The 17,782-nt window shown below is 43.8% G+C and overlaps 1 protein-coding gene across 1 annotated transcript; it reads right to left on the reverse strand.

Moving 5' to 3' along the window:
- Window positions 1-3,075: 3,075 nt before the first annotated feature.
- LOC141836071 (kinase-interacting family protein-like) lies at window positions 3,076-4,494 on the reverse strand. The gene is made up of 2 exons (XM_074723480.1): window positions 4,416-4,494; window positions 3,076-3,965 (listed from the first exon to the last, which is right to left on the reverse strand). Exons 1-2 carry the CDS (start codon window positions 4,492-4,494, stop codon window positions 3,076-3,078), a joined length of 969 nt encoding a protein of 322 aa, XP_074579581.1.
- Between the last annotated feature and the right edge of the window lie 13,288 nt (window positions 4,495-17,782).

The raw sequence follows: 17,782 nt of genomic DNA on the forward strand, positions 1-17,782 counted from the left end.
AAAAGTCCAACGGGTCAGGAGGACTTGGTTGGCATCAGGTAAATTCTCCCGAGGGGAGTGGGTGAGGACGCGTTCCTACAAGGGACAGTAGGCGCCGGTCTAACCCAGGATCTCACCGGAGATCCGAAGTTAAGACTCGAAGTCGGTTCGGTGAACCGACTTGTTCTTTAAATATTATATTTCGAGCTAACTTGTTATGCAGGAAAGAAAAGCTCGACGAAAGCTAACTCCGGACGAAAAAGTCAGTTTTTCGGGTCTGGAGTCGACCCAGATGGGCTCTGGAGTCGACTCCAGCCGAATCAGCACAATTCCGGAAGTCAGCGCGTCAAAGTCTTCGCCAACGCGACTGGAGTCGACCCAGATGGGCTTCTGAGTCGACCCAGGTCAAAGAGTTATCGCCGCTGCCGCCACCGCGACTGGAGTCGACCCAGAACCGGATCAGAGTCGACTCAGGAGGGATAAGCGACGAAGCGGATTAAGTTTTATCTGCCACGTCGGCTGGAGTCGACCCAGATGGCGATCTGAGTCGACCCAGGCCGGCTATATAAGGCATCCGCGAGCAGCAGCCAGAACATTCAACGCAAACGCTTCCAAACTCCGTTCCCGTGATTCCCGAGCCTTCCAACTTCGACGTCGGTGCCGTGCCTGCCTCAAGCAACTTTTCTTAACACCGAAAAACGCCGAATTCAACGTCCGGGGAGCGAAAAGTTTGGTAACGATTGTACTTAAAGTTATTTCATATTGTAATCGATTTCTGTACTTGGATTTTTCGATACACTTGCTGCCGGACAGGGGCAAGTGAATTAGTGGATTGCCCAACGTAAACGGTCAAGGACCGTGGGCCTTGGAGTAGCAGCGTTGCGCTGTGAACCAAGTAAAAATAAATTGTGTTATTTATTTTACCGCATTTCGTTTCGTTATTAATTACTTTGTTTGCTTCCGCCTTCGCACTCTAGCATCCTCAAATATGATATGAAATATTGTCTAGGAGGAGAGGAATAAAGCAGAGAATCTGAGCACAAAAACGCTCACAAAAGAAGCACAAAAGAATGAAAGAATGACGAAGAAGATAAGTTGTTCTCGTGCAGGCTTCTTTTATAATCTCTGCAACATCAGTCGACTGCTGGCAGGGCCAGTCGACTGATGCCTTCAATCGGCAACAAAATCTCGCATTAAAGCGCATTAAATGCTTGCCTATTTTCTGCAACGTTCAAATCACAGTCGACTGTCCAAGACCAGTCGACTGGAAACAGTCGACTAACCATAACACCAGTCGACTGACCAGTCGACTCCTGTCTTCCTCTGGCTCGACTGATCTTTCTGTGTGCGTCTGATTTATGAGCAGTCGACTGCTGGCAGGGCCAGTCGACTGGTGAAGCTGAAAAATCCCATTTCAGCTTCTCTTGACCTAGACCTCGGCCTTCAAACACCTCCCACAGCCTCATGCCTCCCTGCACTAGCCTGAGATGCTTCCATCAGCTTTGTCATGTCAAGTCCTTGCCAAGACCACCCTTGGACTTCTCCTTGCCAAGACCACCCTTGGACTTCTCCTTGCCAAGACTACCCACTTGGACTTTTGCTTGCCAAGACTTCCCACTTGGACTTTTCTTTGCCAAGACCACCCTTGGACTTTTCCTTTGCCAAGACCACCCTTGGACTTTTCCTTTGCCAAGACCACCCTTGGACTTTTCCTTTGCCAAGACTACGCTTGGACTTTCCTTTGCCAAGACTACGCTTGGACTTTTTCTGCAAACTTGCATCACACATGTTAGATCAATAAGAATTGCCTAACTTCAAACATAGTTTAGCCAAACATTGAAACTCAATGCACTTGGGGCAACTATTGCACCAACATAGTTTTCTACGAAAATCAAGGTACATTAACCTCTGAAAAACTATTGAGTCAATGCTTTTTTCACTGCCGAAACATGATGATGTGAGCGTAGTAAATGCACCTTTGAAGGGGTCGAGAGTGGATGATTATGACTTTCCATAAAGTTAGTGACAATCTAATTAGATTCAATTTGATTCTTTACAATTGAAATCTTTAACTTACATCCAGAAGAGAGTGTGACGAGCATATTTTAAGTATATTTATATGAACTCATTTCATAGCTTATTTAATGATCATCAATAAGCTCACTTACAAATCTAGTCAACTACATGTATGACTAAGTCCCAATTAAGCTACATCACTGAAGTTGACTTCTCATAACATGCATATTATCACCAAAGAAAGTCATAGCAAACTGTATTAAAAAATCTCAGGAAAACCTAGTTCCCTAATATATGTAATGTTAAAGCAGTTGCATCTGTATTAAACTAACCATAGCAAACTATATTAAACTAATCCTAACCATAGCAAACTGTATTAAACTAACCCTTAAAGCAGTTGCATATGCATTAAACTAATCATAGCAAACTATATTAAACTAACCCGAGCGAAATTAGGATTTCGATCGAGATGAGGGAAATGGGAGCAGAGGAAGAAGAGACGAGCAGAGGCGACGATGGACCGAGGGAGTAGCGACGGCGAGCAGAGGCCAACCCGAGCGAAATCTGCAATGAGACCAACCCGAGGGAGTAGCGACAACGAGCCCGCAATGAGACCTACTTAGCAGAATCCGCGATGGAAATGAGAGTGCAATGGCAAACAGAGGGAGAAGAGTGCGTGGCGAGCAGAAGGAGAAGAGAGTGTGACGAGCAGAGGGAGAAGAGTGCAGAGGGAGAAGAGAGAGCATCGCAAGAATAGGAGGCAAGCAGAAGCGGAATTAGGGCATCGCTCACGGGTTCGGATTTTTTTCTGCTTTGCTTGCCACGAGCGCGCGGAGGGAATTTCCAACCACGTCGACATCTCCACATTGCCATCGCTCACGAGTCGCACAGGGAGGGACGCTCAGGTATATAATATCTCTGTATATATATATATATAGTGCCATTGGTATAAGTTCTTTTGAGCCCACTCAATTTTCTAACACACACACAAACTTGATAATTAATAAAGCACCAAATATATAAAAATAAAGTAGACATTGGACATCAGCTACGAGAAGAATCATCCTTTGGGCCGCACCTTCACCTCTGCTTCAGGTGCGGCGCACACGACGAAGGGGCCCAGTCCAACTTACGCACGCGGTCCCACCAGCTCCGCCACGACCTACCCCGCACCGACTCCACCATTTCCCTCGCGCGTCGGTTCTCCCGCCGGAGGCACTCCACCTCCGCCCGCGCCTCCCTCTTCTCCTTCTCCCGCTGCGCTATCGCCAAGAACAGCTCCCGGTTCCGCCGCTCCAACCCGTAGACCTGCGCCTGGAGCCCTTCGATCTTCCTCCCCAACAGGCACACTCGCTGATTCTCCCGCAGCTGTACCAACGCCCACGCCAGCTCCGCCGCCCTCCGCCGCATGAATCCCAACTCCGACTCCACCGCCCGAGCTTCCTCCTCAAGTGACGCTGCCCGGAGCCCCAGCCGCACGTTCTCCCCCAGCAGCACCATCCGCTCCGCCTCCAGCACCTCCACCAGGCTCCCCTGCAGCTCGATCTTGCGCGACGACTCTGCCTGCCGCCGCTTCGATTCCACTCCCTCCGCCGCCAGCAGGTCCCGCTCCACTGACGCCACTACCAGCTCCGCCACAACCATGTCAACGTCGCAAGGGGCAGCAAGCGACTGGCGCGGCTGGAGGGGGACGGGTTGAAAGGAGAGGGAGCTCTCAGCGTCGGAGGCAGCGGAGTCGAAGTCGTCATCGGCTTGGATATCAGAGGAGACGGACGAGGCACGACAACGCTGCCGGCGGAGGGACTGGCAATAACGGTTGGCGAGGTAGAGGTAGCGGTTGTGGAGGTCATGGAGCAGCGCCACCAGCTGCGGCCGCTTCCGGTAGTAATTCTCCGCCCGCTGCGCGAACGAGTCCGACACGGAGTCATCGGGTACGTTCACCGCGAGTGCCTGCACTCTCTCCTCTACATCTGCACCAGTAAACAACCTCCCCATTAACTTTTGGGAGTATCCTCCATTGACACAAAATCCCAAACGCTTAATAAATTAAATGGCCTTTTCCTCTGAACGTTCAATCAAACTTTATGAAACTTTTGCTAAAATTATGGAGAAATCGAAGGCACAAGCTCCGACGACTGGTCATGATGTGGTAGAAAGCATTGACAAGCAGCGTGCGTACAGTTTTAGACCTACGTAGCCTAACAATCTACTGCAACATCTCAAGAAAGCATTTATTTTAAAGTTCAGATTCAAAAATAAGTTTTAATAAGGTTCCATTGTCCATGGAAAGATAATTTGGATAGGTACTCGGCAATAGTTAGCTTTTCAAGTTGTCAAAGCTCAAGTACACATGTTTTGTTCTGTTTCTTTCGAAAAAGAACATCTCAGGCTGAAAAAGCTGAGGAAAAAACGTTACTCACCTGCGAGAACCGCTCGAAGCCATGCAGGACTCGAGGCGTGACAGCTCGCTGTCATCGTCATTGTCGTCAACGCTGCCATAGCACGACGAGCGTCCAAAAATTTCTGCACAAAACCCGGTCGCCTAGATCTGTTCGAGATGATCCAAGAGTTTCAGAGAAGTAAACAGTGAAAAAAAAAAGTCAGAAGAGATCCGGCCTCAGGATCAAAATATGCAGGGTGGGTAATGGGTTAGGAAGGTGGCGAAAAAGTTAGACTCAGTGAAAAAAACTGGTGAAATTAATCAAAACGACAGGGAAAATGACGGGGCTGCAATGCATTAATTGCAGAGACAAGAGGAGAAGGGATAGAAATCTCCAGTTTTACTGACTGCATCAGTGTTCATCCTTGGTCACCGACAGCATCGACATGGCATTCGAAATGCTCATGATCCCTGAAGCGGCTTAAACATAAAGATGCAGTTCTTAATCTTTCAAAAGAAAAGCTCCGCCCGAGCTTTGCACGTTTCTGTCGCTGGCAGGCAGGCAGGCAGGCAGGCATCTGTTATGGTGCGATGATAAAAGGAAACGGAGGTGAAGAGGAAAAGGAACGGGGAAATCGGTACCTCTGCGGGAAGAGTATTCTGGTGGCCGGAGGAGGAGGAGGAGGAGTTCTTCTCCAATCAGAGAGCGCGATCGGAGTGAGCAGCGGAAGATGCAGAACGTACGATGCTGAGGGAGACGGCCTGCGTTTTTATTTGAAGTGAGAATGAAAGCTACGCCGTTGGATTGGCCTTTCTGCGTCGCGAAGGAAAGGGGACCCCGGTTGCTCTTCATCCGAGCCGTTCATGGACGGAGAGGCGAGCGATGAACGACGTGCCTTTCTCTCTAATTTTTAATATTTTATTATTTATTTTATAAACATACCACCACCGCTCCGACAGTACTACCATGATAAAATTTTAATTTAAAGTTTGTATTGATATATTAATTTTATTTTTAAAAACAATTTTTATATTAAATAATTACTAATATTTTTTTTAATTTATTTCAGAATGTAATAGAAAATTATAGTCTAGCCCTGTGGGTTTTAGGGTCGGAAATGTTAGATCCTCCGATCTATTTCAATATCCAATAAACTTCACTGGGTGAGTGGGCTCTTTGCGTTCCCAAATTACTACTCAATTTTTTTAAATCTAGATATTTAATTTTTTAAATCGATTAATTCTAGAGATAATTAGTTTGATTCATGGAAGTTTTCCATCAATCATTAGGATAAATTCGAAAATGTAAACGATCGACTAATTTTGAAAATGACCAATTCGACCCTATAGAAATTTCCATCCGCCATCAGGATAAATCTGTAAGTGTGACCGGTGCATTGCTCCGTAGTCAGCATTCTAGGGTCGTTCCCATTAGAAAAAATTATTAGTATCCCAGTGGAGTTTTGATGTATGATCAAATGAGTCTGGAATTAGATCCTTGTTATATTTGATGCATGTATCTAAATGTATAGGGACTTAGGATAACACACATGTTCCAAATGGCGAACCTTGACAAAGATGCAAATGAGCGAGAATGATGGTATGGGAAAGGAGTCGATGGGCTTGGTGCATCCGATGTACGAGAAACTGTGGAAGAGTACTCTCGCGGAGTAAGAAGAACACACGGGAGCGAACCAGAAGAGCTCGGTGCATCCGAACGACAAGAAGTCAGAAGGAAGATTGTGCAAAGCGACTACTGTAGAACGGAGGAGGAAAATGATCAACCCAAGGTTGCCCATTCTGGGCCCTTGGATCGGTTCTAGGTGCACGAATGCTCATTTCAAGTCAACGTGAGCAAGATTAGGGTGATGCCCACGTCGGTAGGTTCCAGGCGTCCGAATTTCTTCCAGGTGTTCGGAAGGCCTAGAACCATTAGCGAACCATTGTTAAGTGGAAGGAGTTTCAACGAGATCGAGGTAAAGGCTATAAATAGACTGAATCTCGAAGAAGAAATACACACATTCAAATTCATTGTAATTCAGTTTTTTATAGTTTTACGCTCAAGCGTTGTACGAAGTTTCTCCACCTCTGAATCATTTCTGACAAGGAAATTTTAGTGGAGTTTTAATAGTTCTTTGACTAACAACTCAAGGGTTGCAACCATGTAAATTAGTGCCTCGTATTTTTCATGTTATATTTGTGGTTTTAATTAGTGTGTGTCCTTGCTAAAACGTTAGCAAGAGAAATCGAGATTTTGATTTGTAGGCTGCTATTCACTTCTCACCTCTAGCGATCCGAACCACTTCCGCTACACCAACAATTGGTATTAGAACTTGGACTGCTAGAAGGACTAACCGCCAACTGTGCAACAATAAAGAGGGGAACAAGCAATGGTCGTATCAAATATTCACCCATCGAAGTTCGAGGGAGAATTCACAATTTGGGAAAAAATAAAGGTGTTTTTAAAAATAGATTTTGAAATTATGATTTGTATTAAACATGGGTTCGAAGTGCCCATGAACAAGGATGAAGAAGAAATCAATGAACTACGATGGACCAAGAAACAACGAGATGAATTCATGAAAAATTGTAAAGCTGAATTCCATTTACTAAGTGAGTTACTAGTGTAGGAACTCAATCAGATTGGTACTTACAACTCCGCCAAAGATCTCTGGGAAAAGTTCTTAGAACTTCATGAAGGTACCTCAAAAATCAAGTTAGTCAAAAGAGATCTGTTCAAAAATCAACTAAACAACCTAGAGCTAGATAAGGGGAAAATAGTGGCTCAATTACATGCACGGCTTAAGGAGATACTAACAAATCTTTAAAATCTAGATGAAAGAGTGTCAAATCAGGACACTCTGAGGTATGCATTGAATGCTTTTCTATAAATCCCAAAATGGATGTCTATAGTGAATTCCTATTATATTTCAAAGAATCTAGAGGTAAGTAGTTTAGAAAATTTATTTTCTACTTTGGAATTGCATGAATCTAGATGTGTAGGTTCAAAAGAAACAGGGATATCAAACCGCAACATCGCTCTACAAATAAAAGAGAGCAAATCAGACTTGGACACATCCTTGGACATAAATGAAGAAACCTATCTTGTAAGAAAAATGAAAAGATTTTTTAAGACTAATAACTTTGACAGGAGACAAGCAACCAAATTATTAAAGAAGAAGCAGAAGAGGAAGGTAAGATGCTTTAATTGTGACAAAGAAGGTTACATTAAGGACAACTGTCCTAAACTCAAGCAAAAAATCGAAGAAAAGGGAAACAATAAGGCGAAGCCCAAGCATAAGAACCTAAAGGCAACATGGAGTGACACATCTTCCTAAGAAGAATCAGAAACTAAGCATAGAGCTAGTCTTGCATTCATTGCGACCCATGAAGAAGAAGCGTTCGACTCATTCGAAGAGAGCAATAGTACACGGGGAGCCTTAACAGACAAATCAGAAATGGTAAGGGAGGTATGTAACCTACCGTCCGATCAATTATATGACACAATTAAAATGTTATCTAGGTTATTAAGTAAAGTAAAGAATAAATGCATAGAGTTAAAATGAACCAATCTTGAGCTAGAAAATAAATTAGCTAGTACATATCCTAAAGAAGAATTTAAAAATTTAGCAATTGAAAATTTAATGCTAAGGGGCTAGGTAGATTTCCTAAAATCATCATTAGAAAAGCTTTCACATGATAATTTGAACAAAAGAACAAAGGTGGAAGAAAAGACTTAGAATTTCGAGGATCAAGATATAATTATAAAAATTTCAAAGGTCAAATTAGAAAGGTATCAAAATTATTTATTCTAGAAAAATATTTGATAAATCTAGTAGGTTTAACTTTATTTTAGGTTTCAAAATCTATTTTAACCATTTAGAAAACCAAGGAAAAAGATTTTTTATATAGTTGACTTATATGGAAAAAAAAACTTTCAGTATATTTTGTAAGAAATTTTCATAAAAATTAATTTTCTATGAAAATATGACATGCTCTTTGTTAGCATTTAAAATTTTAAAATTTTTAATTATTCCTGTTGAAATCTGCTTCCGGACAAATCACCACCACCAGTCTTCAACACCAAAAAAGGAGACCTGAGAACACAAAGAAAGCGTGAGAAGGAAGGCCAGGGGGTGCCCTGGCGTGACCACTCCGACGCCTAAGTCAGCTGCTGGAGAAGACCAAGAAGAAGGAAGTGCAGTGATGTATTGTATATATGTGAGCGTGCGTACCTGAGGGCAGAGAGGGAGTGGTCTTTATGTATGAGAGAAAGGATGTCACATCTCATCTTAATTAAGGTGGTTGTCCCATCATTAGTTATTATCTTGTCAGGGAGATATGAAATGATTAGATTACAAGTCCCATCATTGAGATATGATGCTATTGTCACTTCACACATGGGTGTCAGGGCGACAATCATAATTAAGGGGTATGAGACTGTCAGATGAAAGGATGGGAGTGATTGAGCAGGGCACTGAGAGGTGAAATTCGTATGAGTCTAGTCTGGGTTGAGACGGTGGAATCTGACTGACGGAGAGGAGTCAGCCCAGAGTCAGGAGTCTGCTGAGGACTCGGCCTGAGTGAGGACTCGGACTCGGCCTGGGGAGTTTACTGAGGACTCGGATTCGGCTTGGGGAGTCTGCTGAGGACTCGGATTCGGCCTGAGGAGTCTGCTGAAGACTTGAATTCAGCCTGAGGAGTGTGCTGAGGACTCGGATTCGGTCTGAGGAGTCTGCTGAGGACTCGGATTCGACCTGGGGAGTCTAAGTCCTTTCTAACTTGACTGACTCCTCGCGGTGTTCCGCCGAGTTGATCGGCGTCAAAATATGAGTTTTGACCGAGTGGATAGGATTCGAGCGGTGCGGCTTGATTTGGTTATAACACCCATAACATTAATATTTTAAAATAATTATCAAAATAAAATAATGTTTTTTTTAAAATTAAAAAATCAATTATAATATATTTTCGATGAAAATCAATTTTTTTATGATTGAAGTTGTTGTGCTAAAAATTTTAGAATTTTCTATGATCTAGATAATTATTATCAAATTTTTTTATATATCCTTACTATTGTCAAGAAGAGAAGAAAAATAAAAAATTAGATATAAAATGCAGGAGAGTTTGAATATTTCAATTGATTAATTTATTTGCATTATACTTGCCTTATTTTAGTAATTTAATCTAATTTCAAACTTAGTTTGACTAACATAAAAAAGAAGGAGATTGTTAAGTACCCTAGTAGAGTTTTGATGTGTGGTCAAATAAATTTAAAATTAGGTTCTTATTATGTTTGATGTGTGTGTCTAAATATACAGGGACTTAATATAACACACGTATTCAAGATGACGAATCTTGATAGAAGATGCAAGTGAGCGAGAGGATGCCACGAGAAAGGAGCTGACGGGCTCGGTGCATCTGAGGTATGAAAAGCTGCAGAAAAGTATTCCGAGAAGGATACACGGAAGTGAGCTGGAAGAGTTCGGAGTATCCAAGGAACGAGAAGTCACAAGAAAAATTGCACAAGGCGACCACAACAGAACAGAGGAGGAAAATGATCAACCCAAGGTTGACCATTCCAGGCACTTGGAGATGTTCCAAGCTCTAGGAGTCCAAGCCCTTGGATCCGTTTCAGACGCCCGAATGCCCATTACAGGTTGGTGTGAGTCATTGTCGAATGGATCAGGATGATGTCCACATCGACAAGTTCCAAGTGCTTAGAAGGTCCAGAGTTGTTAGAGGACTATTGCCAAGTGGATGGAGTCTCGATGAGTCCAAGCGCTCGGAAGGCTTCTAGGCGCCCAAAAGTGTCCCGTGAGCACAATGGTTAGATCAAGGTGAAGGCTATAAATAGACTGAAGTTCGAAGAAGAAACACAAACATTCAAATTCATTGTCATTCAATTTTTTTTTTATAGTTTTTACACTCAACCGTTGTACAAGGCTTCTCCGCCTCTAGATCATTTCCAACGAGGAGATTTTAGTAGAGCTTTCATAGTTTTTGGACTAACAACTCGAGGGTTACAACCAAGTAAATTTGTGCCTCGTATTTTTCATGTTATATTTGTGTTTTTAGTTAGTGTGTATTCTTGCTAAAACGTTTGCAAGAGAAATTGAGATTTTGATTTACAAGTTGTTATTCACCCCTCCCCTAGCGATCCGAACCACTACCGTTGTACCAATAGAAATTAATCCAATTGGCTACTCAATTTTTTTATACAAGGTATCTGGATCTTATGAGCCAACTAATTCTTAGATGTACGATCCAATTCCACATTCGGCACACCAAGTAAATTCAAGAAATGAGATGACTCTTGACGTGATGCCCCAGCGTTACTAGTTATTCAAATATCGTATGTATGCAGCGTTTTAAATTCTGATTGCTTGAGAAAAATATGCTATCACTTACCACATACCATACCCAAGGGCACCAAATTGCTACTCAAGATGACACAAAAGGAGGGCTAGAAGACTAGTATTATTTATAGTGCCAACACAATCAATCTCACCTTCAATGTTGTTCTTCAATCATCGTATCTGATGTGGTGAGTCTTCCTCGGTCCGACGTGGCGGGGCAGGTCAATAGATTGCCCAACCTGGCTAGTCCCGGGGCCCACGGCCCGGGTCCCATGGTCCCCGGTCGGGGTGGGCCCGGCGAGGCAGAATGTGTCAACAGACCGTCCGAACTGGCTGGTCTCGGGGTCCACGATCCCGGCTCTAGGGTCTAGGGTCAAAATGGTCCCAGGACTTCAAACCTATTCATTCAAGAATAGTCCGTTTGCACGAACTTCCTTACTCGGGTCATGGGGCCCAACATTCTGGTCACCCGGCTGGACATCGTTGAAGACAAACTTGGGTGAATGAATCACGACAATGGACCCTAGATCGATTAGCCCACTTATGAACATCTTCTTGCCCGGCCCGCACGGGCCTTCACCCTCTCTACCCAGGATGGCTCGACCACCACCAGACCCGGATATGTTCTACATTATTGGAATGTTTCCCGGGTGACCCATCGTTTACCCATCCCGGCTTGCTCAATCCGTTCAACTTGGCCAAGCTATTCATCTTGCTCGGCCATTCCGCCATAACACATGGCCTACCCTGCTAAGACTCATCGTCTTCTTGCCCGGCCAATTTGGGCCTTTACTCCGCTTACCCGGGCCAACATGGTTTCAGCCAGTCCCGGGTCTGCCTCGCTCTCCTATGTCGTTTCCCGGGTAATTCGTCCCTTGGCTCATCTCAGCGGACTCGACTTAGCTAGGATGCCTGTCTTGCCCGGCCATCCCATTATGACATGCCACATGCTCGGTCAACACTCACCGTGGTTGTTCTCAGGTAAACCTCTTAACTTGGTTGCCCACAATCGACGCATGCATGTTGCTCGGTCTACCTGGTCCGCTCGACCATCTACTTTGTCCATTTCACCCGGCGAAACCCAGTCCTCTCTGGTCCTGGGTACCTTTCCCAGTCCGACATCAACCCAGGTTCAAGTTCTATTAACACTCCACTGTCGTGCGAACTGCCGTGCAGGGGAAAAGCTGTGTCCATGTCTCCACGTCTCATCCCGTCGCTGCTGCCATCATCCTACTTACGGCTAAACGACAAAGGTAACGTGCGACATCTCGCTGCAGAGCAATTATAGGAGTATCACCCCTGTCTCCTAGATACCATCCTATCGGTGCAGTTGTCAGACACGTCCAGGTTTGGTCTCCCCGGATGCCATCATAGCCTGCTCCCCTGCCAGATGGAATGTTCTCTTCGAAGGTATATTAGTTTCCACGCAGGTATTAATGATTCATATTCCAATCTCTTGCACTCTCATTACTACGGCTGCTATCACTACTACTTCTTCATCGGAAAACTGACTTGAGCGTCGGAGTGGCCTGCCGGGACCCCCCGGTACCAGCTAATCCATTCGTTCGTGTTGATCCTGCAGGTCCCCCTCCTACTAGGGACCGCACAGGTTGAGGTGGCATCTTCTTAACTGATGGGTTGACTATCGTCGGTTTTTGGCTGGAACAAATTGGCGTCATCTGTGGAAAAACTGAGCTGAACGACGCGATGGTCACCACTAGACGCACCACCGACAACCGCGAACCTGAGGAGGAACCAAACCCTGTGGCTACTGATCCCAGGGCCCCTTTTGTGGTTTCGCGTGAAGAGCTTCGATTTGCCATCCAAGATGTTTTGGGTGCGATGGCGGGACGCTTTCAACCACCGCCCCCGTCGGTACCCGTCACTAATGTTCCGTTTGGAACCCAAAGATCTTCTCCAATAGAAGAGGTCCTGCTCCCGGTAGGTTCCACCAACCGAGGTGGGGCCTCTACTGAAGCGGATTCCCAAGGATCTCATGCTGGAGGAGACCGGCGTGATGATCGCAAGGGTAAGGCCCCCATGGTTTTTCCAGTGACTCCACCAGTGAAGCTGCATAAAAACCCACTTTTTCAAGGAAATCTTGGAACAAGGACTACCCCCGCGTTTCAAAACAATACCCGTGGGGGAATACAATGGATCTACGGATCCAGAAGACCATCTTGGCTTATTTGAGAATGCATCCTTGCTCCATCAATATCCTGATGGAGTTAAGTGCCGCGTTTTCCTCAACACCCTTTCCGGATTAGCGTAGCGTTGGTTCAACCACTTACCACCTGCCTCTATCCACTCCTTCGAGGAGTTCAAAGAAATCTTCTTACACCAATTCTCTAGCGCTAAGAAGTATCAAAAAACTCCGCTTACTCTATTTTCAATGAAGCAAAAGTCTCGGGAGACCCTGAGGGAATACCTTCATCGTTTTAATAAGGAAGTATGGGATGTCCCTTCTACTCCCTCGGACATCCTTACTAGCGCTCTGACCCAGGGCCTTCAGGATGGAGACTTCTTCCGTTCTCTCGTAAAGAAATCACCTCCCAGTTATCCCAAACTGCTGGAGCGTGCTAATAAGTACATACATTTGGAAGAAACCCACTCGCTAGGCGAGGGGACGCTGGCCCTACCCCACCTGCTGACAGAAGGCCAGCCCCCGCACCGCCTCGATGAGAAGCTCGGCGGGAAGCTCAGCCAGGACCTCTCCCACATCCTCCACCACAACGCGAGGAGCGCATCATCCAAGCAGTAGGTACACTCCCTATCCCGAGGGAGTATGGAATCCCCGCCGGGAACGGCCAGCCAACCCGTTTCTGTGCCTATCACCAGTCCACTGCCCATAGTACACAAGAGTGCCAGGTACTGGCCCAGGAGATCAATCGGGTCATTATGGAAAGGCAACAAGCAATGACTGTCCCGCAACCCGGTGGAAGGCGCTTGCTAGGAAATACTGGTTGGAGGGCTGACCAGGCAAGGCGTGGAGCGCCCAGACGTCCTGATGTTCGGCCGGAACCCAAGGCCGATCAACGGTCACCTCCTAGAGGTGATACCTATGTCAACGACAAGATCGCACGCCGCCTCCCGAACCAGCTCTATGCATAACAATCGGGGGTGATCAATATGATAGCCGAATGCAATTACATAAAAAGGCTTAAGCATCGGATAAATTAAAAAAGGGGTTTTACCTAGCATAAAGAATAAGCAATAAAAATATAAAGAATAAGAAAAATAATTTTCCAACTATTATGGCCTTTTTCAATATCCGTCGTTCTTCAAGAAGCCTCCCTTTGACGTAGTCGCGTCTTCCTTGTTCCGCTGCGCATCCGGTTCTCACCACGCAAGAAGAAGTCCGCAACAACATAAAATAAAATTTACATCCATCGATCCTACACCCCACGAAGGGGTTTTACATGTAATCTAGATTGAATAGTAAATTAAAACTATACAGCGTCCCGCTGTGCTTAATTATTATTACACCCATGCACATCATACAATACATACATATCACAATTTAGGCCATAATAGTTGGATCTAGGAATCCTGCAACCACAGAGTTAAACTACTTGCAATTCCTACTATTATCCTACCTAAATTTATGCATGAAAAGTGCATAAATAACTGAAACCAAACACACAGAGCCCTAACCAATGCTCTGATACCATTGATGGGAAAGTCTTGAAAAACCGTTCCGGTTGATTCTTGCAGAACAAAAATTTTCCCGGAAACGATTTCAAGTTGCCCTCATAGTCGATCAAACGAAGTTTGATCGACGCATTTAGATCATTGGGCTCTTGTGTTTGGTTTACAGGATCCAAGATAAAAAGGATAATTTAATTAACACGGAAACATTAAATTATACCTTTTCTTCGGACTGTTGTGAAGGATGTGGATGACCCCTCGATCTTCTGCTGTATTCCTCTCCTCTTCTCGAACGTTGTGTGGGCAACGATCCTTCGAGAATTTCTCCACCAGAATTCTACTCTCCGATGGCTAGCAAACTTTCCTTCCTTCTCTTTATCTTGGAGAAAAGAGAAGAGGAAGAGTAGGGGTGGCTGCCGACCAAAGAGAGGTTCCGGCCACCAAAAGGATTTGTTTCGTGTGTCTCAAACCCTTTGCAAGCCTCCTCTTTTATAGCCTAGCCATCTCATAAACTTGGTATGATTTGAATCATAAACTTGGTATGATTTGAATCAATCAGATCGGAGAATTTGGTATGATTTCGGAAGTTACCAATTCGAACCCAGAGGCTTAATCGATCAAGGAATCGATTAAGGCTCGTAACTTTTTCTCATTAAGCCTGGTAATCGATCAGGTGATCGATTACCAGCCTGTGTAATCGATCAGGTGATCGATTACCAGCCTCCGTAATGGATCAGATTACGGAGCTTTGGTAATCGATCAGGTGATCGATTACCAAGGTGTGTAATCGATCAGGTGATCGATTACACTGCTTTGTATGGGTTCGAATGCCTAGTTTCTTCACGAATTCTTCCAAGGCGGATTTGAGGATTTCCAGAGGCTACAGCAGGGACCTAGAGGAGGAATTGGTTTAGGTCTCTGATGGGCTTAAGCTTCCCATGTTCTTCACCGAACACACAGCTTAAGTCCATCAATAATAACTCATTCCACTAGAGAGTTATCATCGCACTACCGCACCAATCCCATATTACAATATGGACTCCTTCTTACTATAAGTACATTAATCTCCTTGTGTTTAAGATATCGTATGTCCGTCAATTAAATGAGTTACTGACAACTCGAATTTAATTAACTTCTAATCCAAGAGTAGTACCACTTAACCTTATTATCATGCGGACAAAGTCCACCTGCAGGGTTTACATAATAATCCTTATGATCAAGGGGACATCATCAGCCTAGATTATAGGACACAGTTTCCTTCTATAATCAACAACACACCATGTACATAATACTACTTCCCAACTCATCGGGTCTGATGGGAAAGTCTTGAAAAACCGTTCTGGTAGATTCTTGCAGAACAAAAATTTTCTCGGAAACGATCTCAAGTTGCCCTCATAGTCGATCACACGAAGTTTGATCGACTCATTTAGATCATTGGGCTCTTGTATTTGGTTTACAGGATCCAATATGAAAAGCATAATTTAATTAACGCGGAAACATTAAATTATACATTTCTTTGGACTGTTGCGAAGGATATAGATGACCTCTCGATCTTCTGCTGTATCCCTCTCCCCTTCTCGAACGTTGTGTGGGCAACGATCCTTCGAAAATTTTCTCCGCCAGAATTCTCCTCTCCGATGGCTAGCAAGCTTCCTTCTCGTTGTGAGAAAGAAGAGGAAGAAGAGGTTGGCTACCGAGAGTCTCGGCCACCAAAGGTTTATCTTCTCTTGTGTCTCAAACCCGTTGAGAGCCTCTTCTTTTATAGCCTAGCCATCCCATAAATATGGTATAATTTGAGCCATAAATATGGTATGATTGAATCATAAACATGGTATGATTTAGATCAATCAATTCAGAGATTATGGCAAGATTTTGAAAGTTTCCAATTCGAACCGAGGTGTTTAATCGATCAAACAATCGATTAAACATCGCTACCTTTTCTCATTAACACTGGTAATCGATCAGGTGATCGATTACCAGGCTGGTAATCGATCACCTGATCGATTACCTGCCTTCGTAATGAGAACTTTGGTAATCGATCATCTGATTCGATTACCAAGGTGTGTAATCGATCAGCTGATCGATTACACAGCCTTGTATGGGTTCGAATGTCTGGTTTCTTCACGAATTCTTCCAAGGTGGACTTGAGGATTCCCAGAGATTACAGCAGGGACCTAGAGGAGGAATTGATTTTGGTCTCCTGATAGACTTAAGCTTCCCATGTTCTTCACCGAACATACAGCTTAAGTCTATCAATAATAACTCATTCCACTAGAGAGTTATTATTGCACTACCGCACCAATCCTATATTATAATATGGGCTCCTTCTTACTATCAGTACATTAGTCTCCCTGTGTTTAAGATATCGCATGTCCATCAATTAAATGAGTTACTGACAACTCGAATTTAATCAACTTCTAATCCAAGAGTAGTACCACTCAACCTTATTATCATGCGGACAAGGTCCACCTGCAGGGTTTACATGATAATCCTTATGAGCTCCTCAAGGGGACATCATCAGCCTAGATTATAGGACACAGTTTCCTTCTATAATCAACAACACACCATGTACATAATACTACTTCCCAACTCATCGGGCCTATTGATCTATCGATCTAAATCTCACCCTTTGATGAATTAAAGAAGTACATACTAAGCACATGTGTTTGTTATTATATCGGGATTAAGAGCATGTACATCTATAGTAACAGAGGTTTAGTTCGATTATATAGTTAGTATAAATCGAACAATCCTCAGATGGTCTTGTTCAATACACACTTAGTGTACTAGTGTAATTCTATAGTCAACACAGACTAAGACCAAATTACACTATAACCAATCCAATGGTTTGTCCAATCCATCTTGGTTGTGAACATTGTTTATAATCTATAAGGAACTGATAACATGATCTTCTGTGTGTGACTCCGCACACCATGTTTATCTACAATATAGATTAATCGGACACTTGCATAAAAACTAAATGCAAATATTGACTAAATATGATTCTTATTTTAGAATGTTTATTTACATAGTTAGGATTCTGGTATACATCCCAATAGGGTCTTTTGATTCATCGCTCTAAATCTCACCTTTTAATGAATCAAAGAAGTATATACTAAGTACATGTGCTTGTTATTATATAGGGATTAAGAGCATGTACATTCATAGCAACAAAGGTTTAGTTCGATTATATAGTCAGTATAAATCGAACAATCCTCAGATGGTCCTGCTCAATACACACTGAGTGTACTAGTATAATTCTATAGTCAAGACAGACTAAGACCAAATTACACTACAACCAATCCAATGGTTTGTCCAATTCATCTTGGTTGTGAACACTGTTTGTAATCTATAAGGAACTGATAACATGGTCTTCTGTGTGTGACTCCGCACACCATGTTTA

This window comes from Curcuma longa, chromosome 10 (genome assembly GCF_044706935.1).
Source record: "Curcuma longa cultivar G26 ecotype Majalengka, Jawa Barat chromosome 10, ITB_CL_G26_1.1, whole genome shotgun sequence".
Taxonomy (NCBI): Eukaryota; Viridiplantae; Streptophyta; class Magnoliopsida; order Zingiberales; family Zingiberaceae; genus Curcuma; species Curcuma longa.

Excerpts from the sequence above, each read along its gene's own strand:
- LOC141836071 (XM_074723480.1), bottom strand. The coding sequence starts at position 4,494 with ATGGCAGCGTTGACGACAATGACGATGACAGCGAGCTGTCACGCCTCG. Across the intron at positions 3,966-4,415 it reads GCTTCGAGCGGTTCTCGCAG|ATGTAGAGGAGAGAGTGCAG; the intron begins GTGAGTAACGTT and ends TTACTGGTGCAG.